At 33.0% G+C, this 23,520-nt stretch overlaps 2 protein-coding genes and 1 long non-coding RNA gene across 3 annotated transcripts; all 3 read left to right on the top strand.

Moving 5' to 3' along the window:
* Positions 1 to 210: 210 nt before the first annotated feature.
* LOC145074474 (uncharacterized) lies at positions 211 to 1,008 on the top strand. The gene is made up of 2 exons (XM_079020841.1): positions 211 to 340; positions 470 to 1,008. Exons 1-2 carry the CDS (start codon positions 268 to 270, stop codon positions 766 to 768), a joined length of 372 nt encoding a protein of 123 aa, XP_078876967.1. The 5' UTR covers positions 211 to 267; the 3' UTR covers positions 769 to 1,008.
* A 6,653-nt stretch (positions 1,009 to 7,661) lies between these two features.
* Positions 7,662 to 9,043, top strand: LOC145076642 (uncharacterized). The gene is made up of 2 exons (XR_013692740.1): positions 7,662 to 8,009; positions 8,815 to 9,043. It is a non-coding gene; the product is annotated as an uncharacterized LOC145076642 (long non-coding RNA).
* An 11,341-nt stretch (positions 9,044 to 20,384) lies between these two features.
* LOC145072466 (uncharacterized protein At2g38710-like) lies at positions 20,385 to 22,827 on the top strand. The gene is made up of 5 exons (XM_079018889.1): positions 20,385 to 20,784; positions 20,955 to 21,074; positions 21,688 to 21,802; positions 21,890 to 21,983; positions 22,482 to 22,827. The coding sequence occupies exons 1-5, from the start codon at positions 20,681 to 20,683 to the stop codon at positions 22,679 to 22,681; spliced, it is 633 nt and encodes a 210-aa protein (XP_078875015.1). The 5' UTR covers positions 20,385 to 20,680; the 3' UTR covers positions 22,682 to 22,827.
* Positions 22,828 to 23,520: the final 693 nt, after the last annotated feature.

The following is a 23,520-nucleotide window of genomic DNA, read 5'->3' as shown; positions in this document are numbered from 1 at the left end:
ACTTTCGAACAAATACCGGTATCGACCTCTTTTTAATTGGCTTATCTTTGTCAAACGAAATGGTGGACCAAAATGCGCATAAAGATCTATAGAAAAAACGTAGCCTAATCAATAAAGATGACTACCTTAATTTGTCAGTAATTAGGTAATTTCTGCTTTATCAAAAGGAATCATAGAGTTTCTAGATGACTAGAAGACAAGTTCTTATTATTATATAAGTGGAAGAACACAAACGGAAAGAATTCATCATAGCGAAGGAAAACTAACATGGGTGTTCAAGAGCTGATGCTATTAGCCATGCTTCTTTTCTCCTTCTGCTCTCCTGCATCGTTTTCTCCAGGTATATATGCAATCTCTCTCTCTCTCTCTCTCTCTCTCTCTCTCTCTCTCTCTCACGCACACACACACACACAATGACTGACAAAAGCAGCCTAGAGTCTAACTCAATGGCGTGTCTTTCTTTTTGTAGTAAATACACATGAAAACATGAGAGATCATAAGCCAATAGACAAAAACGATTCTATTATTGGTGGTGGAGGTGGCAGTAGAATGGTAAACGAAAGCAAGTATACAACTGCTGTGAGAGCTGCTCGAGGTGGCGGGAGGGCGGGAGCGGGAGGAAGCGGTGGTGCGCTCATACCTGTATATGCAGGTGGAACAGCTGGTCAAAACAGAATCCACAAAGGTGCTGCACCATGCAGGGAAGGGGGATTTCCAGTTCTCATAGCCACGTCAGCATATCTTTTATTGCATATATGCAAGAACTGATTGTATAACATCAAGTCGCCAATTTGACTCAATGACATAGGTGTATTCGATAAGATAAGATTAGAACTCATGACCTCTGGAGTCTAGATATATTGAAGTGGATCTTTTATGATTCATATGATACCAAATAACGTTGTATTTCTAAAAAAAAAAACAGCTTTTAATGTAATTTGTGGGTTAATTATGCGTGCTAGCAGCAAAATTAAGATGTATTGTGAATTGTGATATGATTAAAAACTTGACATCAATTTAATGAAAAATCATTATACCAATGCTCTACAGTCGTAATGAAAGGAAAAGAATTATGCGCCATGTAAATATAACCATCACTTACAAAAAATAACTCAATAAGCTTTTCAAAATTTCAATCTATCGACTTGACAACACTGGATTTATGTTTCAAAACTCCATCCTCGACGAATTGTTTTCTTTTTGGCTTTTCATTGTAAATGTTTTAAAAACAAAAGAATCGATCACTTAAATATTACAGGAAAAATCTTGAGTCCAACAGAACCTTAATATTTGATTTTGCAAAAACCTAAAACTAATTTGCATGAAATCCACTCGCGGTTATATGCGAAAAATGTGAAAAACTTCTATATGTAACAGAATATATATGCATGCAACCAAAGTTTAATTTTATATTAAACTAAAAACACAACCCTGAACTAGTTATCTATTGGTGTGATTCTATTTCACTGCTAGTTTTAGTTTACACACAGGGGCGGTTAAGTGTTCGGTGTGACACCGACAACACCTAACTTTCGTATACGAACTGGAAAATTTTCTGATTTTCTTTTTAAATTTTTACCTATTGTGCCACTACGGTAAAAAAGTCATGCAACTATTAAGAACATTTTGTGCAACTAAGTAAAAAAAAATATGTCATTCTATCGCGAATTACCAAACTAAAAAAAATAATTACAAGCTTACAACTTGAAATTAGCTACATATGAGCCCAATGTTTTAATCCATTATTATCTATTAATTTATTAATTGAATTAAGCCCAAAGCCCCAAATAAAACATTAATTGGACAATATAGCCCAATTCTAAATGCTTGTAAAAAAAGTAGTCCAATTCTAATTCATTAATTGTATTTTCGGCTAGAAGAAAGGGAAAAAAAACACACGATGTAATCCAATTTTTCCATCTGCCCATTGTTCGACACTTGCACTTCCTGACTTCGGTTGTTCCTTCGTCTGTGTTTCTGACTTTCTTCCCCCCTTGAACGAGTGATCGACCATGGCACAAAGCTAAAGGATTAAAGGCTACAATTTCTATTTTCTTGATTACCAAAATCGACTTCATCACGCCCTAGAATGAAACAAGTAAGTTTTTCCAATTCATTTAGGTATTCAAAATTGATATGTTTTTTTTTTGAAGTAATTGATTGACTTTGGTGAATTTGATATGTTTTATTGAAGTTATTGTTTGATTAGGTTATAATGTTATGTTTTTATTGAATTTATTGTTTGATTAGGTGAAATTTCTATGTTTTGTTGAATTTATTGTATAATTAGGTGAAATTTCTATGTTTTATTGAAGTTATTGTTTGATTATGTGTAGTTGTTATGTTTTTAGAGGTTAAACTAAATGTTTTTTTTACCAAAAGACCAATACTTAATCCTAATGAAAGTGGTGAAGAATGTTCTCAAACGACGCATTGCTTTGCAATGTTGAGACTGAAGCACTTGCGAAAGTTGAGAATGAACAAGTAGTGGAGCGGTTTCAAAAGATGTATGCACGAAGAAGACAAATTTAAATTGTAAAAGATCGTTGTTATATTATATTTGACCAAAAAAATTTTGTATTAGATGTAATGAATTATTTTTATGTTTGTATTATGTTTGACAGGAAAAAAAAATTGTACAACCCCTAGTATTAATTCCTATGTCCCACTATTTACGCAATACTAATTTTACAATTTTACCTGACAATTTCAACCAAAACTGGACCAATCAAATAATTAATAGGTTGGGTTATTTTCAACCCGTTTAATATGGTGGATTAGGTTTATAAATTTTGAGCCTTGATTTCAATCCATCAACTTGTTTAGGCATTTTTAATATTTTTAATTAGTATTACTATGTAATTATTATTTTTATAACCAATGTGAGACTAACTCACTTGGTAGGGACTTTCTAAAAATCCATAGTAACAAGAGATTGAATTTTTCTTATCGCTTCTTGCCAACGAAATGTGAGAGGGGTGATATAAGAATACAAGATGATAAAGATGGAAAAGATAAAAATATAAAAAATAAGATATATATATATATATATATATATATATATATATATATATATATATATATATATATATATATATAATAGAGATCTTGAGATTCAACCTGAGCCATACATTTCTCATTTTCCGCTCTTACGCTCCAGTGTACCGACAACAACAGTGTATGCGTAATCATAAATAATTATACATATATGTTTGTTCACAGACTAATTAATCATATATGATTATAACAGTTGGTGGCAGAAAAGTGGGTGGTGACAAAAGTGACGATGGTATAAGTGACGGAGTTGACAGTAGTGGGATCAGCTGGTGTCAGAGGTGATGGTAGTGGTGGTGGCGGTGGCGGTTGTGGTGGTGGGGATGGTGGCGAGGAGAAAGAAACAGACAACGTTATATAATCATTTATGATTATAATAGGCCTGTCGCGCCGGTACGTCGGATGGTTAGAGCGGCAGACTTAAAATATGCGGCTGAGGTTGAATTTCAAAATCTCTATTTTATTTTTAATTTCAACGGAACCTTTCTCTCTCTCTCTTATATATATATATATATATATATATATATATATATATATATATATATATATATATATATATATATATATATATATATAATGTTGGGTTAGGTTGAAAAATCACATTCCGTTTATGTAAGCGTATTGTATTAAAATTCTCAACACGCCTTTAATTAAATTAATCAAACCGAAGATAACCCAAGACACCCCTATGTTTTACCATCTTATGTAATACTTCGTACGTTCCAAAATTATTGTTTACGTTTGACTTTTTAAGTCTTTTTTATTCAACTTTGACCTTAAATAATTTATTTTTTGTTATATGATTTTTATGCAAAATATACGAATAGATTTTTTTTAAATGTATTTTCATTGTTATAAATTTCATAAAAAAATTATATAACACAAATAAAGTTATTTATGTTCAAAGTTGATATCAAAAGACTTCAAAAGTCAAACGTAGACAATAATTTTGGGACAGAAGGAGGAGTATGTTGTATTCTTTTACCGATTTATGAAATAATATTTCATTTTTTTATTAATTTGTGTAACTTAAATGAGTTTTATAACCATATATTAGCCTGTTGAATAATACTACATTGATAAAAAAAGTTGTACTTCTAGATTTAAATTAAATATCGTACTATTTATTAAAAAAAACAATTTTGCTGAATAATTTTGTATAAAGATTTAACATTGTTGTATAAACATCACTTAACTCATGTTAGATGCATCTATTGCAATTCTAAAAGTGTTTGTTTTAAATTATAGACAAAATTGCAAAAATGGTCCCTCATTTTTTTGAGGTTTTAGTCCACCACGACTTTTTTAGATTCATGATCTTTTTGAGTTAGTTTCGTTGCGTTTTTTGTCCATTTGAATAGTGAAATGACCGTAATGCACTTATGAGACATTTTTCTTTGTTTTTTGTATTTAATTTAATGTTTTATTAATTAAAAATAGACAAAATTGCAAAAATGGTCCCTGTGGTATGCTAAATTTTGGGGTTTTAGTCCAAACCCCGAGTTTTTTGGATTCATGGTCCTTTTGGAGTGGTTTGTATGTGGATTTGGTCCCCGGACTTAACTGCCGTTAAATATGATCTGTTAACCCCCCTCATGTGCCTCACACGTGAGGGTAAATTCGTCATTTTATATGTAAGGGACCATTTTTGCATAATCCATTTTTTTGGCTTATTTGACCTTTACCCCTCTCTCTCTCTCTCTCTCTCTCTCTCTGAAATTTCTTCCTGGAAATTAAAACACACGCACACAACTTCATCATCTTCTTCTTTGGTCACATTTCTTATCCTCATTATCCGTGTACAATTAACTTCCGAACTCGATTTTGTATTTGAAAAATGATTTCATGTTCTGGGGAATGGAGAAATGGGCACACAACATAATCACCATCATCTTTCCCGTATCATCACCCTCCTCTATTGCTAAATCCATCTTTAATTTTAGAAACCCTAACTCCAATTTACCCCCACCCCCAAATTTACTCGTGTCAATCTGTACCTCCCGTTCATCGGTGAAGCACTATGGTCCAATGGTCGCTGAAGATCTTGATCTAAATCTGGAAGATGGTGGTTTCATTTGAAAGAGGAGCAACACCTGAGAAGCTAAAAGGATTTTGTTAGTCGGGGTTCACATCAGACACAACAAGGCGAAAATAGGTTTGGAAGGAAACAACTGTAGCTACCTCAAAATCTATTTAATTTTTTGATTTATAGCTTGCATCTTGCAGTGGCACACTGTGAAGATCATCGCCTGCTTCCCAGATTTGTTCGCAAAGGGGTTTTTAGATGGTAACTCAAGAATTGGAACCCTAAATTTGAATCTAAACTGAACTTATGCGTGTTTGTATGTATGAATCCCCACAAATGGAATCAGATATTGAGTTTTTGTTTTGTTTGTGTTTTTAATCGATTTGTGCATGTATTTTTGTTTTTGGAGAATGTGTGTGTTCTCATTTCTAGAAATCAATGTATTTGTGGGTGTTCAACCCCATAAATTGATTTGTATATGGGTGTTCTTGAATGGCATGTGTGGTATGGATTAATTGATGATAGTTCGGTCTTGTGTACCAGAAGAACATTAGGGATCTACTTTGGTGGATGCTATTGGATTTGGTGGATATCGTAGGAGAGAGAGAGAGAGAGAGAGAGAGAGAGAGAGCTTTTTTATTTTTTATTTATTAAAATAAATAAATACGTATTATTTTTTTTTAAAAAGGAATATATTTTTTCAGTTCAAAGATGGTCCTTCAGAAGTGAAAAGACAAATATACCCTCATGTGAAATGCACATGAGAGAGTTAACAGCAACAAGTTAACGGCAGTTAAGTCCGGTGACCAAATTCACATACAAACCACTCCAAAAGGACCATGAATCCAAAAAACTCGGGGTTTGGACTAAAACCCCAAAATTTTGCATACCACATGGACCATTTTTGCAATTTTGTCTTAAAAATATGGGGCTTCTCTCTTTCTTTCTCTCTCTCTCTCTCAATCAATCAATCGTCTTCTTCCTCATGATAAGCCACACACACAATAAATAATATCTTCGTCCACCACTATCGTTCTTTTCTGTTCGACTCCCACCCCCTTAGATTCTCTCTCTCTCTCTCTCTCTCTCTCTAACTCTCACATTCTTTACTTCCTTTTTTATATCATTTCAACGCTGAAACCCTCTAAAATACAAGGAATTTACTGGGTTTTTTTGGGATCTGTATGTTCGGTCCAAAGGTCGATCCATCTGAAGAACACTTGCAGGTTTTAGGGTTCTAAATTATTCGTCTGAATTTCCAGAAAGTAAGGAAACATCAAAGGAGATTCAAACAAGTTTTGTGTTCTCCATGGCTGGTAGTCACGAAATCAACGCAAATGAAGGCAATGTATTTTTTTCTGGTCTGTTTTCTCTACCCCTCGTTCTTTTCTTTGCTATTTTCCTCCCAAAATAGTTAATTTCCATTTCATGTGTTCGGGTGGCAATTTATAGTCCTGATTCACCTCTGAGTGTGTGTGTATGTGTGTGTGTCTTTTAAGAAAGTAAATGAGAAACAGGGGAGTATCCCTGTTTTTACCTAGATGTTCTGGTCGGGAAAAAACGCACCCACCTCCCTTTTTAAAATCGAAATGCCAAGTCTGATCGAGGTGAAAAATGAATTGAAAAACTAAGAAATTTGGTTTAAAGAGAGATGAACAATCTTTAATCAAAGGTATTTGTTCTTATTTGCAGAAAAAAACAAAGTGCAAATAGGGGAGTACTACTTGATTGTGATAATAAAGGTTGATTCTTGTATACCTTTAAGGCTTTATCACATGAAGTTTTTCCACATCCACAAAGGTTCAAGATTTTCAATAATCTACAATACCCACCAGTATATGCAAGCACAATTTTATTAAATGAAGAACATCCACCAATGTTGACCAGAAATCTTCGTATATATTGCTTCTTCCATGACTGATGTTATCTAAAATCTGAAATCGGGGTTTATAAACTTCAAATTCTTGCATTAATGGGTAATACCATGTACCAATTTGAGTGTACGTGTGTTTTTTTGAGGAAGAAGATGAAGATGATCGATCAGGTGATGAAGAAGAGAGAGAGAGAGAGAGAGAGGGAGAGAGAGAGAGAGGGAGAGAAAGAGACCTTTTTTATTTTTTTAATTATTAAAATAAATAAATTAGTATTAGATTTAAAAAGAAATGAAAGAAAAATAAAAAAATAAATATCACAAGGGCATTAAAGTCATTTCATTATTCATAGGGACCAAAAACGCAACGAAACTAGCTCAAAATGATCACCAATCCAAAAAAATCGTGATTTTAACTAACTAAATCCAAAAAAATGCATACCACAAAGACCATTTTTGCAATTTTGTCTAAGTTATATCATTCGGCATGACCTCGGACATTTGTAACCATTGAGAAGCTTCACATATATGTGATAACTTTAGGGACTAAATAGGTATACAACCTCACACTAGGGACTGAAAATGTGATTCTCAAACATGAGGGAAACGACTGATAGGTAAATACAACTTTAGGGACTATCTATGTATTTAGTTTCTTAAAAAGATCTTCTACACATTCGAGGTCCTCCAAAACCCTCGAACTGGAAAACAAAAACGAATCGAAATCTCTAAACCCTAACAATTGACAATGGCGGCGAAGAAATCAAGCAACGAAGGCGTTCTCTCTAGGGTTTCATCGACAATTTCTGAATCCCCAATCGTGAACAAGGGAAAGCAAGTGGCATCCGACACCGGATACGTCGTCAGGAAGCTCATCAGGAGCACAGGCAAAGCGGCCTGGATCGCCGGAACAACATTCTTGATCCTCGTCGTTCCTCTAATCATCGAGATGGATCGTGAGGCTCAGTTGAACGAGCTTGAGCTCCAACAGGCTAGTTTGCTCGGCACTCCTTCCGTCGCCGCTCCGCAAAAATGATCGCACCAAAACCTAATTATCAGGTTAGTGTTCCCGTATATTTGGTGTTTTTAATCGATCTCAATTGCAATTGATCTTCTATTATGCTTTATGAAAGTACGTTTTCTCCCCCTATATTTATGTTTCAGAAGCTTATTATAAGCAATTCTTGCCTAATTAATTTAGTTTTATAAAGAGCTCTATTTGGTGACCACATTCATTTATCATGGAAGTTTGCCTTTGAGGAAACATATGTGCACTTGTAGTTAAATTTTTCTGCCTTTAGAGACATTTGAAGTACAAAACAGTGATAGAGTGTTCTTCTATTTACCATATGTTGGAGCTATTATTGTTTAGATACAGTTACAAGTGAATCACAATGGTGGCATTCACTTTAAATGAGGAAAAAAGGATCATGGATGGATGCAAATGCAGATGTAATTTAGTTTTTTGTTGCTTCTTTCAGAGATCCAAAAAAGAACTTAATTCTAAATAATCATAAGATTTAATGAAGTTTAATGTTATTAATTAAATGGAAGATAACATTAATGGCTCTAATGCTAAAGGGACTGCATACAGAAAAATGAACACACTCCACATTATGCTATAACTGCAAATACACAATTTGCTTCTTCCCCTTTCTCACAATATAAATGATTACCAAATTTCACTGCAAACCAAACTCCTGTTGCTATGAATAGCATTGTGAATTCGAACTATTTAATTAGATACAACTTGTTTGACAGATTCGTTGATTAATCTACACAAATTGAGGTCCTTTATTGTTTTCCCAATTCTATGAGTTTATTTATTTTTATAAAAATTCTGAGTAACTTCTTTTTGGAACAGGTACTGTTTTTACTGGGCATAATACAGCAAGAAGCATGAAAGAAAGGACAAATGGTAGTAGGTTTTTGATTATATTAAATATCCATTAGAGCAATGGGGATGCTACATGAGACAACTATATATTATTGAGATGACTATATAATTTCGACTAGAATGGTTGCATTTTTTATAGTTAAACTGTTAATCTAGTATTTTTTTTTGATGATATAATTCATATGGTTGAGTATAAGGTAATGGGATATGTACTTAGGGGTTGTTTGATTTGTCTTCTAACTGGGTCTGAAGCTAGGACGTGGGCCTCAGTCCTGCTATTTGGTTCTTCATTTTGCTTCTAACTCGGTCCAAATTTCTAATCCAATTAGCTCTAACTCAGTTAGCAACTATGAAACGACCTTTTAATAAGTTTGGGAGCAACATTCATACACATGTTTTCAGGCAGACTGATGAACAAGTAGTAAAGCTACAAACCTGAGACTTTTAAAATGGCAAATTTTGGGAATAATCATCAACAATTCTAAACAAGTAACATTAGAAAATCCAAATAAAAAAATAATAATGGATATGGTTTAAGCAATACTTAGCTTGTGTAAATAACGAATAACTGGATGTGTTGGTTGTGGATTTACTTTCCTATCTTAAGCAAAAATCAAAGCCATATTAACGTCGGATTTTAGCAATAGAAAACTATTGAGTTTTGTTTTATTTATCAATTTTGTTTTTGGTAAAAAAAAATTCTAGCAATTCTTGAACTAGCAAATTGTATCGCCTTTGGAGTATTATCTATTCTAATAAATAATTTTTTTTTTGTCATATGTTATATTTTTATTGATTTGGCTACATGTTATTTTGAGGTTTTTTTCAATTAAATTTTTTTCATGTGGCATTTTGTGGTTTTTTCTATTTTATTAAATTTCATGTAATATTTAAATATAATAGCTAGAATAAATGTAATAATAAATCAATAATTGATATTTCTTCTAATTTCAAAATTTCTAAATTAAATCCTTATTAGTTTCCTATGCTTATTTTCTAAATTATTAGTTTAAATTTAGGAAAGGCAAAAACACTTTAATTTAATAATTCATTATTTTTCTAATTTTTCTTATAAATTCAAATTTCTTAAAATGTTAAAAATTTCATAGTTAATTTTTCTTTTAATTAACTCATGTAATACATAGATCTTACATTTAGTATGAAATATAAAACATGTGCACAAATACACAATGATGCGTCAAGTATTTACATAAAAGCTTAGTACCTACACGGAATCTAATCTACAAATGAATTTAAACACTCATCGTGGTTACTAGATTTGCATTCTTTAGCTTTTCTAACAAGAATAGCATCGTGGAACTGAGCATGCTACACCATTGTGGCATATTTCCTAGTTTTTCTATTAAACATTGATTTTCGATATTTTTCGATAATTACTTGTATTTTTCCCAATAACTAGAGGCGCACAAAAACTAGTTATAGTTGCTCTCGAGCGAAAGCTTAAATGTATAATCTGACTCTCATTACTAGTCCTGTTTAGTTGGGCATGACCAAAAAATTTGTAACTGATATAATCGGTTATAAGGTTCAGGCCTTCTATACATAATCTTTAGAACACTTGTTAACTCATAAAATTAATCACTCTACGCTTCAAAAATCCAAATTTCCAATTATGCGAATTTATGATCAAAACAGTTAAATTTCATGAAAATTTTGAAATATACAACAAACTTTATTTTAGGGGAGGATCTATGTAGGTGTCTGGGATAGCCCATGATACCCCTTAAATTTTCAAACCCAGTGAAATTTTTTTGAGAATATTTGTGGTGTAGTGTAATGTTTTCGGTATGCTACCCCGTAAATTTACGTATGCTACCCATGACATTTCGTCCTAGCTCTATCACTGTTTTATTTTGAAAATAATTGTTTAAACTATTAAAGTATCTTTAAAACTTAATCACTTTATTAAAACCAACTATATATTTTCACTTGTTGATGCTGTAATTATGATTCTAAAATTACACGTTCGTTCAGTCACTAGAGTAATCTGTTCATGTGTAATGTACACTTATTTCTTGTCTTTTAATTATAATTACATTTCATGCTTATTATATGAGCATGCAACACGTAATCACTAACTTTCCATATTATGTATATCGTTGTGATTAGCATGTGATCTCGGTAACTATTGTGTGATTAACATTTAACATAAATCCATATTTTTATTTATACATTAGTTGGTCGATTCACATATAAAATAGTGAAAATTCAAATAATTTATATAAAAATTACTTTTTTTCTCTTTTTTGAAATGATTGTGCCATTTCAGGAAAAAAGTACACATTAATTTAGTGACAAATGTAACGGTCGATACATATGCTCTTCTTTTTATATTTGTTTATATTCAGCTCTTCTTTATAACAAAGTAACTATTTTAACTTTTCTTCACCACACAACTACACAACGGATTCAACTCATGATTACATATGAACAAAAATCACGACAAACAAACTCAAGGAACACATGAGTTCTATTTCACTTCACATTATTCCACAAGTCATCCACTATATATAATTATAGCATATTAACATACACATGAACAATCAAAATTTAGAGGGTGTCTCTTACATGAGACAAAACTTTTGAACGATGAGGATGAAAAGGGTATTTATGTCTTTTGTATTGATGAAAAATCAAAAGGGTCCATATCCCATCTTGTTCCACCTTTTAAAATGTGATAAAACAAAAACAAAAATTATAATTTGTATTTCATTGACACATGTATCAATTAGAGTCTCGCTGAAACTGAAACAGTACAAAACATCATGTTTTGTGTTGCTTAACAAAGGAGGTCTTAGGAACATATAACATTTAATTTACTTTAACAAATGCACACATTATGTAGCACGTACACATAGAAATCATTATCAATAACATTAGGAAGGCTTAGTATCACATTATTCCTGAAACGAAAGATTCCTTTTGTCACATGTTTACACATCTATTTTTATCATGTCTTCAAACAAATTCTTATATCTACTTATAAATACAACCACTTTGACAACCTTTCGCAAAACCTTATTTTTTTATTAAAGTTTTTCTTCTTTATTTGGACATGTCAAGACACACCTACACTAGTTTGAAAGATGTGTTGAAGAACCAAGATGCTGCTACAGATATGAGTCCTAAATTCAAAAACCATTCGATCTATCGAGAAAGGTCTGAAGTTCAAGCAATATTTACCAATATGCCACTAGACAAATCAATCTTTGAAGACCATTCTTCGTCTAAGGAGGCAAGTGTAAGGAGGTTGTTACCTATTATGATGTTTTATTTCCAAAAGCTTAAAAATTACACACTTAGTGTCGTATATATGGTTAGAAGGAAAATGGGTGCTTGATGAAAATAACTCACATATGTAAGTAACAAATTCAAGTGTCGGTAACTTTTAACTGTTTTTAACGGTTGTTAGGACCGAATAAATAAAACGTCGGTGCTTTTATTTTGTTTAATGTTTAATCTCATAATATGCATTGAATCTTGATTATATCCTATTTGTTATTATCCTTTATAGTATCTTTACTTATGGGTGAGATTTTTTTATGAGATTTGGGAAGAGGTGACTTGGTTTATGTTTTTTTTGCCAAAAACATTATTTTGGTGGTAGAGACTAGGACTAATCTAAATGCTACGTTGGATATTTGGAGGGCAATGCTGGAAGAAAAGGCTTACAAATCAACACATTTTTAGCAGGGCGCGAAATGATGGAGTAGAAGTGTGCAATGGTGAGCAAGTTCTAAACCTAAATAAAAGTTTCAAGTACTTGTGGTCTATGATTCATAAGGAAGGGGATGTTGAGTCTCACATTAAACACCATATAAATGTGACTTAGTTAAAATGGAAGGAGGTCATATAAGTTTTATGTGACAAGATGGTGTCTTTGAAACCGAAGGGAATTTCTATAGGGTGGTTCTTAAGGCCAACTTTGTTTATAGATTCATATGTTTTAAGAAGGATAGTAATAGGAAGATGGAAGTCATGAAAGGATGTGGCAAGGGATATGGTAGAATACTCTTGGACAAGATAATTAAAGGAAAGAAGATTGTGGTGGTCCAAACATCGCCAAAGAGAAAGAGAATTAACTGATGGTTGTGGTTATGAGGGTGAAGACGGTCACAACCGATGGTGCAAAGAAAAGAGGACATATAATAGGAAGTGATAAAATAAAAAAAAGGTTGGACTTGAAGGAGTTAAATCTTACCAATAATATGAGCTTAGATAAGAGAGTGTGAATGCTTAAAATTAGGGTAATGTAGTAGCATAAGAGGGTTCTAGCCTTCTAGGTCTTAGTTTTCTTTTCGGTATTTTTGTTTTCCATTATAGTATTTCCCAATTTATCTTATTCGTCTTTACGTTCAATATTTTCTTTTTGCTAGTATATACTTCTTTATTTATCCACACCGCATAGTTAACTTTCATATCTAAGAGATCATCAATTGTGGGCTAGTGTTTTTTATATCCGACGTCGTCAATGAAAATTGTCTCCTTACCTTTGGGTAGATTCTTGATTGTTTATGACTTACCTCTTTCTTTCCCTAATCGAAACGAGTCTTATTTATTTGTGTTGTACTTATATTCAAATTACTTTAGTTTTTCTTCATCATATTTAATATAACCGAGGGCTATGCAATGAATGATTCGTAGTTGGATTGATTGTGACATTATAAAGATCTTATCATTGAATTGTTTTTAGGATGTTTTGATATAGTGAGATAATGAACATGAAACAATATTAGATTCACCGGTTTAAAAAAGATAGATTGGTTATTGGAGATCAGCTTTTTGTTGATTCTATATACAAGACATGAAAAAAGAATAGATTTGTTATTGGAGATCATCTTTATATTGATTCCATATACAAGAAACAAGAAAAGTACAAGACATGAAAAAAGAATAGATTTGCTATTGGAGATAATCTTTATATTGATTCCATATACAAGAAACAAGAAACGTAATTTTAATACATATAATGTGTATAAAAAAATCTAGAAATTAACATAGTTCAAGAAATACCAACCTTCAAGAAAACATTCAACATTTAAAGCCTTGACAAGTAGTTGGCCATACATGAAGGTTTTCATTCGTGTCCACTAGTAACTTAATCTTCTCACAACGATCTAAGACCTATATGTTCATGTATCAACGTATACTTGACCTTGTAAACAATAATAAAAAAATTTACCTTTACTGATGAATTGTGTTAAATCTTAAAGAAATAATCTAGTTTGAAATTAATTGATTAACCAGTTATAAGCAATGAATTTGAACTTTAATAAGTTAAGAGCAATATCGTAATCACATGAACTAATTTTAAATGAGATATTCATTAAAATGACCATGTTGGGAGACCCAATATACATAGAACAACCATGTAAACTTCTTTTATTGAAAAACAACCATACAACTTGCGAATCCACGACCAAAAACTATATATTTCATAAGAGTTAGCTTGTTATGGTCTCGCAATGTTATATTTCGTAAATAATGTCTGCTGAAAAAGCCAGTGATATAAACAAATATGGTGATTTGACATATAACATAGATTGTATGGAAATAATTTGTTAAACCATCTTTGGTTTTATATATTTTACATCTTTTGCATTTCAAATGAATCGATATATATATATATATATATATATATATATATATATATATATATATATATATATATATATATATATATATATATATATATATATATATATATATATAACACATTTTAGATATTTGTTGAAATTAGAGGATATACAGGTTGACGACAGCCTAAATTACATTGAGCGCCCAGTCGCAATCCTCGACAGGAAGTCGAAGGATTTGAGGAACAAAAAGGTGGAGCTAGTGAAGGTGCAATGGCAGCATCGCAAGGGTTCGGAGTGGACTTGGGAGCTGGTGGAAGAGATGATGGAGCATTACCCCGAGCTGTTTCAAGATCGAGCAACAGACTTCGAGGATGAAGTCTAAAATAAGTGGGGGAGATTTGTAGCACCTGGTTCTTGGTACGTAAATCTTAATTGAGTATTTTTCCATTTTTAGCCTTGGACTCGGCGAGTCATAGGTCCGACTCGCCGAGTAGAGACGGGACCCGGGACAAGTTTAAGTTGGCGACTCGGCGAGTCCATATCCTGTACTCAGCGAGTCACCGCTGTTGGATGAAACCCTAAGTTTCAGGGGTTTGTACCCTATTTAAACTCTCATTCCGCCCCAATCTCACCCCCATTCACCCTCAGAGCCCTATACCTCTTTCAAGCCTTGTTTCCTTGTGAGTTTGAAGTGTTTTTTGTGGTGTTCTTGAGGTTTTTAAGGAGAAAGAAGAGTGAATCAAGAAGAGGAGAAGGAGGTCAAGCATCTCTGTGTCATTCCAACGTTTCCCCTGAGGTATAGCTCGTTTCCCCTCTGTTTTTAAGCTTATTGTCCCTTATAGCTCCATTAAAGTCCTCTTTGAACCATTTCCAAGCTTGTGTATGTTTGAGGGTTTGTAATAAGCTGATTGACCTTTAGATCTAGGCATGGTTGAGCTCCAGGAGCTCAGATCTACTGTCTTTTGGAACCATATTGCATGAAAGCCCTAGATCTACCCCTTTTGGTGCATTTTGGACCTTAAAACCCTCATGGTTGTCTATTTACACGTAAAGTTGGAAACTTTACGTGTTAATCAAGCCCCAGGATCACGGATCTATGTATGGCATGAGCTGGATTCAAGCAGAATCGACCATATAGTAATTGCATGGTAACGACTCGGCGAGTCGTTCATCTGAATCGGCGAGTCGGTTCGCGAGTCTCCGAGTTTGTCCCCTTTTCGTAGTGTCGAGTGTGAGCAGTGAGTCACGGGGTGTGACTCAGTGAGTCGGAAGCTGAACTCATCCATGGAGGAACTCGGCGAGTCAATGCCCTGACTCGGCGAGTTCAAGGCAATCTCCTTAGATCAAGAACAGACTCGGCGAGTTGTTCATACAACTCGGCGAGTCGCAGCATAAGTGTTCTTCGGATGAAGATGAACTCGGCGAGCTATTCATACAACTCGGCGAGTCTTAGCATAAGTGTTCATCGGATGAAGATGAACTCGACGAGTTGTTCATACAACTCGGCGAGTAGGATGAAGGACTTGAACCTCAGTTTAGAAGAAGAACTCGTCGAATCAACGCCTAACTCGACGAGTAGGGACGGGATCCAGGACAATCGATTGGATAGGGACTCGGTGAGTTGGAGAGCCAACTCGGCGAGTCGGGTCAACTGAAAGTTGACTCTGAATTTGACTTATGACATGATTAGGGGTAAAATGGTCATTTTACCCAAAGGACAGTTAGCAGTGTTTGATTGAGTATTTTCGGAGCAGCAGCAGCAGTAGGTGATCAATTCCCACACAGACCAGCAGTTATTTCAAGGTGAGTTTCCTTTCCAGTAGGAGCGGGTCTAAGGCACCAAGTCCGACCCGTGTAGACGAGATGTTAGTACTGGAATGTGGGCCGAGCCCGTATCTCTGGGTTTAGTCAAGTATGATATATGTGCCAATATGATAGAGTTGCTTATACTTGTTGTCTGTGTGATACTTGTATATTATGGGTTAGCGGTTGAGTGTGGGCAGGGCCCGTATCTCTCCGAGAATGGAGTGTGGGCGAGGCCCGTATCTCCCGACTAGCGAAGTGTGGGCAGGGCCCGTATCTTCACAAGTGTGGGCGAGGCCCGTATCTCCCGGCTAGCGAAGTGTGGGCAGGGCCCGTATCTTCCCGAGTGTGGGCGAGGCCCGTAACTCCTAGCTGAACGTTGTTTGTTATATGCTTGCATGGTATGAGGTATTATGGGGGAACTCACTAAGCTTCGTGCTTACGGTTTTCAGTTATGGTTTCAGGTACCTCCTCAGCTAGGGGAAAGGAGCCGGCACGGTAGCAGCATGTCACACACTCTCTCGTTTCCGTAGTTATGAGTTTATTCTGGGATTGATACTCTGATATTTTGGTTGATCAAATGTTGTGGTTTTCAATTTGGTTTCAATGTGAAGTGGTTCAACTAAACAATGTTTTAATTGTTAATGTTGTCTATGTAATGTTTTATAAATGAAATTTTTGGATATGAAATTTTGGGTCGTTACATATATATATATATATATATATATATATATATATATATATATATATATATATATATATATATATATATATATATATATATGAGTAAACGACACAAAAAACACTATTTTTACACAGAAATTTGATTTTGACACCGTGTTATTTTTTGTGTCAATTTTGACACCGTGTTTTCCAATTTGTTACAATTCTGACCACTTGACCGGTTAACCAGGTTACATGCTGACGTGGCATGATGACGTGTCAGTTTTGATGACGTGGAATACTGACATGATATGCTGACGTGTCAAAATTGATTTTTTTTTTCACAAAAAACACTAAGTTTTCACTTTTTTTCGATTTTGACACTAAGTTTAATTTTTTATTTCAATTTTGACACTATGTTTTTTTTGTTCCAATAGAGCACCATTTATCAAATTTTTTTCAATTTTGTCTATTTTCCATTTGAAACCGTATAAATATATTTTTTTATTACATTTTAAACCGTATAAACATATTTTTTTCGTTTGAAAACCACATTTTTATTTAAATACAAGATGTTTTTTTTTCTTACATTCAAAGCATTAGTTATATCATGAGAATCAAACTAACCATAAGCTTCTAATAAGATGTAAAAATTTGATGGGTTGCAAACTTAATATCCAAATTTTGATCAACTACATGCCTATAAACCTCCTAACACATTTTAAAGTTGCATATTAATATAAAATACAATTTTTATATAGCTAATACATATTTATACATAAAAATATGGTTTGAGTGTAAAAAAATGTATTTATAAAAAACTATGGTTTTTAAATGAAAAAAAAAACATATTTATACGGTTTAAATGTATTAAAAAAATATTTATACGGTTTCAAATAGAAAATTGTCAACATTGAACAAAATTGGAAAAAATGATGTTCGATTTGGAACAAAAAAACATAGTGTCAAAGTTGAAAGAAAAAATTAAACGTAGTGTCAAAATCGAAAAAAATGAAAACTTAATGTTTTTTGTGAGAAAAAAAATTCAATTTTGACACGTCAGCATATCATGTCAGCATGTCACGTCATCAAAACTGACACGTCATCATGCCACGTCAGCATGCAACCTGGTTAACCGGTCAAGTGGTCAGAATTGTAACAAATTTGAAAACACAGTATCAAAATTGACACAAAAAAAAAAAACACGGTGTCAAAATCGAATTTCTGTGTAAAAAGAGTGTTTTTTGTGTCATTTACTATATATATATATATATATATATATATATATATATATATATATATATATATATATATATATATATATATATATATATATATATATATATATATATATATATATATATATATATATATATATATATAAACGGAAAATCTACTCTTAAACTAGTTTCTAATATTGTTTGTTTATTATTGTTTTTAATTTAATTGTAGGGAATGGAAACAAACCGTTTAAAAAGCTCTCTAGCATTGGTTATTTTTTAGTGAATTCTTTCTATACATTTGTATCGTTGCATGAGAATTTTTTTTATAAGGATTAATCTACCTATAGTTGTAATGGAAATGCGCCTCAATGTTTATAATATAATGATTAAGGCACTAATATATGGATGCATTAAAATTATAAAGATATATGTAACAATATGTTCTAGTGGTATCGAGACATATTTTTGCACTGCTTCCTACGTGTAATATCCAAGCTTGAAGTTTTAATCCATAAGTGAATGTTAACCTTTTTCTAAAACTAAATTAAATTAAACACAATAATGAATTTTAAAAATTTCAAGTTAATTAATTTTAAATAACTGAATTAGAATTCAATTGCTCAGGTGAAAGTTGTATCGAGAAACATTAAGATTGAGAATTAGGAATTGTTGGTGATTTTATATCACTAATATTATTTAAGTGTAATGGGGTTAATTTGTTGATCAATGTCACTTTGACAATTATCGAACAAATTAGTATGGTGTGGAGTGCATATTTGTTTGATTTTGTCATTGTTGAAAGTATACTGTTATTTAGGGGCGAAACCCCTGAACTAAATTGGAAAGAAGAATCTGGTGCAGATTCGTCGTATATGTTGTTAAATATAGGCGAACGATTAAGAACGTTAATGTCGTTAAGAGATCCAAGAGAATCAAAAAATACATGTCAAATCCACAGATCAACTAAATTAAGCTACACTCATCATTTATGATCCACGACTCACTCAATTAGAGCACTAACTATCATGTGATGCCACCGCTTCAAGTATGATCGTTGGATGCCCATGATCACCTTGGGTAAATTGACCATGGTGTGAGGTAGTGCAATTTTCCCATGCCCAATGTAGACAATCTAAACTTCCTAACATTCCATGAAAGTCATGTACGCTAACATGATGAGATTGCAATTTCATGATGTCATCGCGCATAGGCTTACGTAAATATTTTGGATCATAAAACCAAATAATAGTTTTGCAAAAATAGTGTAGACTATCTCAGGCAGTCCTAACTAACATCCTAAAACTCTCGTCTAACGCATCAGGAGGGATGCCATATGCTAATTAACGAAATGCAGCTGTGTATTTTTGTAAAGGGGTGAAGTCGGGTATACCTCTAGCATCGAGCCGTTGCTCGAAAAAATCACACTCCCTCGTTAGATCTTCGACTATATGTTCGTACAATGGTTTGAACATTCTGAAGCGCCTTCTAAAGTAGTATCCTTGAAAAGTTGTATTTTCTTGAAAGTAGTCTTGTATCAAACGTTGGTTTGCATCTTCACGGTTTCTAAAATTAAACCTTTGAGTTCTCTGTTCAGCACTGTCGGATGCCCTACTGCATGCTGTTTCATACGTTTGTTCCGCAAATTTAGCAGCAACGACAAAAACATCAAACATAACATTAAATTCTTCAGAAGAATCGGACAAAGACATTTTTTGGTTTTTTTGAAAGGTAATGTAGTAGAAAGATTAAAAAAATGAAAGGTTGAGAGGTTTAAGTAGATGTTAAAGGTTAAAAGAAAAAAAAATTAAAAACCCAAATTATGACTGTTTGCAACGGTCAAAATGGGATGGCCAATCAAAATCAAGCAAGAACCGCTCCCTCCGAAAGCCGCATCGGAACCTCAGCCGCACCTGGACCGCACCCAGAGGGTGGTGTTTGTGCTTATGTGGCAAAGGGAGTACGACCTGCACCCACTCCACCTGATCTAGAGAAAAATACAAAAGGAGTTGCAAAAAGAATTATGTTTTTAAAAATCTCGAACTAAACAATTATTTTGGCTTTTTGTTAAAATGTTTAGACAATTTTTTCTTTCACTATATAATTTTTAGTTTATAATTTTTTTTTAACTAAATATTTCAAAGTGTAAGATATATTAACAATGATTATTGGAGGACTTAAATGCAATTCTCACAAAAAAGAAAAAAGAAGCCTTCCTGTTGCAATTACAAAAACATATACACCTACTTTCCTCATCTTCCCAATGATTCCCACCTTTTTAAAACAAAAAAAGAGAGTTTGATTGGGTTTCTTCCTCCTCAGGCGGTGTTGTTTCAGCGGATTTTAAGCGATTTCAAGCAACACCCGTTTGAGATTTATAGTTATACGAAACCCCTCTTTGAAGGATTCTTTCAACCGATTATATAAGTTGATACCTACATAATTTCATAATCGGAATTGGTGCGCGATTATACATCGTTCAAAACCCTAATCCCTCTTTCTATCATTGGGAATTTAATAAATAAATCAGAGGAAACACAGGAAAGAATGGTGTCGGCAAATAGGGAGATGGTCGTGTATTGCTTCGATACCCTGGTGGCGCATTACAATGGCGAAGAAGTCCCTCCTCCTGCTTTCGATGAGGGTCAACAGTATTACTCTCACTCTCTTTATATATATATCTATAATCAGTTGTGCTATTGCTACTTCTTTATGCTAAAGGGTGTTTGAATGTGTGTTTTCAAAGTGATTATTGCAACTTGAAAGGATCAAAATTGGATAATTGTGTGCAAATCATAATAAGGTTTGTTTGTGATTTCAGCCCATTGTTTGTGACATGGAAGAAAGTGGTGAATGGTTATGAACCTCGTTTACGTGGATGCATAGGGACTCTTGCACCTCGTGGCATAGTAAATGGTTTCAAGGATTATGCTTTAACAAGGTTAGTACTCTATTATGCACTTAAAATATCATAAATCAACAAATTTGTTTTTTATTTTGCAAAACACCATTAAAACCCAAAAAAGAAAGGGTCTGTGAAAAAGAAATTACTTGACTTTACTAGTTTATGACACTAACCCTACTATATACTATTTCCCATCTAAATTTTACTAGTTTCTGTCACCAAATGTTGAATTTACTAGTTTTCTTTAGGAAAAAATCGATAATTACATCACAAAGGTGCAAAAAACTGTGATGTATTTGAAAAAGAATCTTTATTAAAACTTCACAAGAATAAACAGTGCTCCTTTTGTCCCAAAAAAATGAACGCTTTCTAACTTGATTGCCTTAAATAATGCAAAGTCTTCTTTTTTCGAAATGTTCTTTTTCAAATTGACCTATTTGCTCATTAAGGTGTTGCTGTAATTTTTCTTGTTAATTACATTTTGGCATTCAAAACTGAAATTAAACAAGAATAGAAAATGTAGGGAGTACTGGGGTTATCGAATTGCTCAAGTTGCAGGAAATAGCAATGTAATTTACGTTTTTACTAATTTACTTCACTTATTTATTTATTTATATTTACTGAATATTTTTGTGTTTGTTTTTTCTAGTGCTTTGAGGGATCATCGATTCCCTCCCATACAAGCTAAAGAGTTGCCATTATTGCAATGTACAGTTTCAATTCTTGCTAATTATGAAAATGCTGCTAATTATCTCGATTGGGAGGTATGTTTTAATTTTTATATAAAAAAATTGTAAAAAAAAGTTACATTAAATGATTTAAAGTAAGTATCCATGTATGTTATTTTGCAGGTAGGAAAACATGGTATAATTATCGAGTTTACTGATCCAGATTATAACACAAAGCGAAGTGCCACATACCTACCTGAAGTGGCAGCTCAAGAAGGTTATATTTTGCCAATTTGGGTTTTTAAAGGGTTAAAATTGTAAAATTTATCTAACAAAGAAACAAGTCATATGGTTTAAAATATCACTCATAGCATACTCAAGTGTTTCATGATAAAATACCGGATCTTGACTATAGTTTTTCTACTCATATTTTTTATTTTAGAAAAGGGAAAATTACAAATTTGGTCTCTATACTTTACTCAAAACCGCAAGTTTTGTCCAATTTTATTTCTTTTAAGACTTGCATTTTGTTGTCAAAGGGACTAAATCTGAAACGAAATGCAAACTTAACGGCTTTGGGAAGATTTTAGAAATTGGGCCAAACTTGTGATTTTAAGTAAATTACAGGAACCAAATTTGTAATTTACTTAAAAAATGTTGGTGTATCAACCAAACCTAATCTTATATGTTTTGACTTGTTTCTTTAATCTGTATGATTTGTGTAATTAAACAATATAATTGATTGGTTTTTGGTGTTTTTTTTTTTGTTAATTAGGTTGGACAATAATTGAAGCAATTGATTCTTTGATGAAGAAAGCTGGTTACAATGGTGCGATTAATGACTCAGTGAGGAATCGTATTCGACTGACTCGTTATCAGAGCACGTTGTTCACTATGCACTACAGTGATTATGTTAACTATGTGAAAACGACAAGGGGTGTTGCACCCTCTGTTGTGGGCCTTAAAGCCCATTAAGCTCTTCATCACTTTAAAGTTTAAACTCAATTGGTTTCCATAATAAACTTATTTTGGTCCTTAGAACAAAAAGTATGTATTTATTTGTGTCCTTCAAGTTAATGTAATGATGTTACTTATTTATGTGAAGTTATCTGTTTTTTATATTTAAGGTTGAATTGGTATTTTGGTAATTAAGGAGACAACTGAGTACTGCTAAACTGACTACTTATTGAAATGAAAGATCGAACATTTAAGGCTATTGACTGAAAGATAGATTTCTTGAAAATAACACTTTATTAAGTCATGTCTTATGTGTCTTACGCAACCTAAGAGTTTGTTTGATCTTTATAATAAACAAATCTAAGTAATCCACTTACGCATTTTTCAAGTTGTGCTTTGTAAAACATGTAGAAAATATGGAGGATAACTGACTATGTTCAAATCCCGATACTATTAAGTCCTTGTGACTATAAAGGTTCATCTGTATAGTGACTTCTGAACAGCTAGCCCGATAGCAAATATGGTGGATAACTGATTGTATTCATTCTTGTGGCTATAAATGTTCATTTGTATAGTGACTTCTGAACAGCTAGCCCGATAGAAAATATGGTAGATAACTGACTGTGTTCAAATCTTGATACTGCTCGGTCATTGTGGCTATAAAGCTTCATCTGTATATTGACTTCTGAACAGCTAGCCCGATAGAAAATATGGTGGATAACTGACTGTGTTCAAATCCTGATACTGCTCGGTCGTTGTGGCTATAAAGCTTCATCTGTATATTGACTTATGGATAGCTAGCCCGATAGAAAATATGGTGGATAACTGACTGTGTTCAAATCCTGATACTACTCAGT

This window comes from Lactuca serriola, chromosome 9 (assembly GCF_051521515.1).
Source record: "Lactuca serriola cultivar US96UC23 chromosome 9, Lser_US96UC23_V15, whole genome shotgun sequence".
NCBI lineage: Eukaryota > Viridiplantae > Streptophyta > Magnoliopsida > Asterales > Asteraceae > Lactuca > Lactuca serriola.
This window is presented reverse-complemented; position numbering and strand designations above follow the sequence as displayed.

Coding starts and splice junctions, on each gene's coding strand:
- LOC145074474 (XM_079020841.1), top strand. CDS start 268: ATGGGTGTTCAAGAGCTGATGCTATTAGCCATGCTTCTTTTCTCCTTC. Junction 341..469: donor TCCTGCATCGTTTTCTCCAG/GTATATATGCAA, acceptor TTCTTTTTGTAG/TAAATACACATGAAAACATG.
- LOC145072466 (XM_079018889.1), top strand. CDS start 20,681: ATGGTGTCGGCAAATAGGGAGATGGTCGTGTATTGCTTCGATACCCTG. Junction 21,075..21,687: donor AAGGATTATGCTTTAACAAG/GTTAGTACTCTA, acceptor TGTTTTTTCTAG/TGCTTTGAGGGATCATCGAT. Junction 21,984..22,481: donor TGAAGTGGCAGCTCAAGAAG/GTTATATTTTGC, acceptor TTTGTTAATTAG/GTTGGACAATAATTGAAGCA.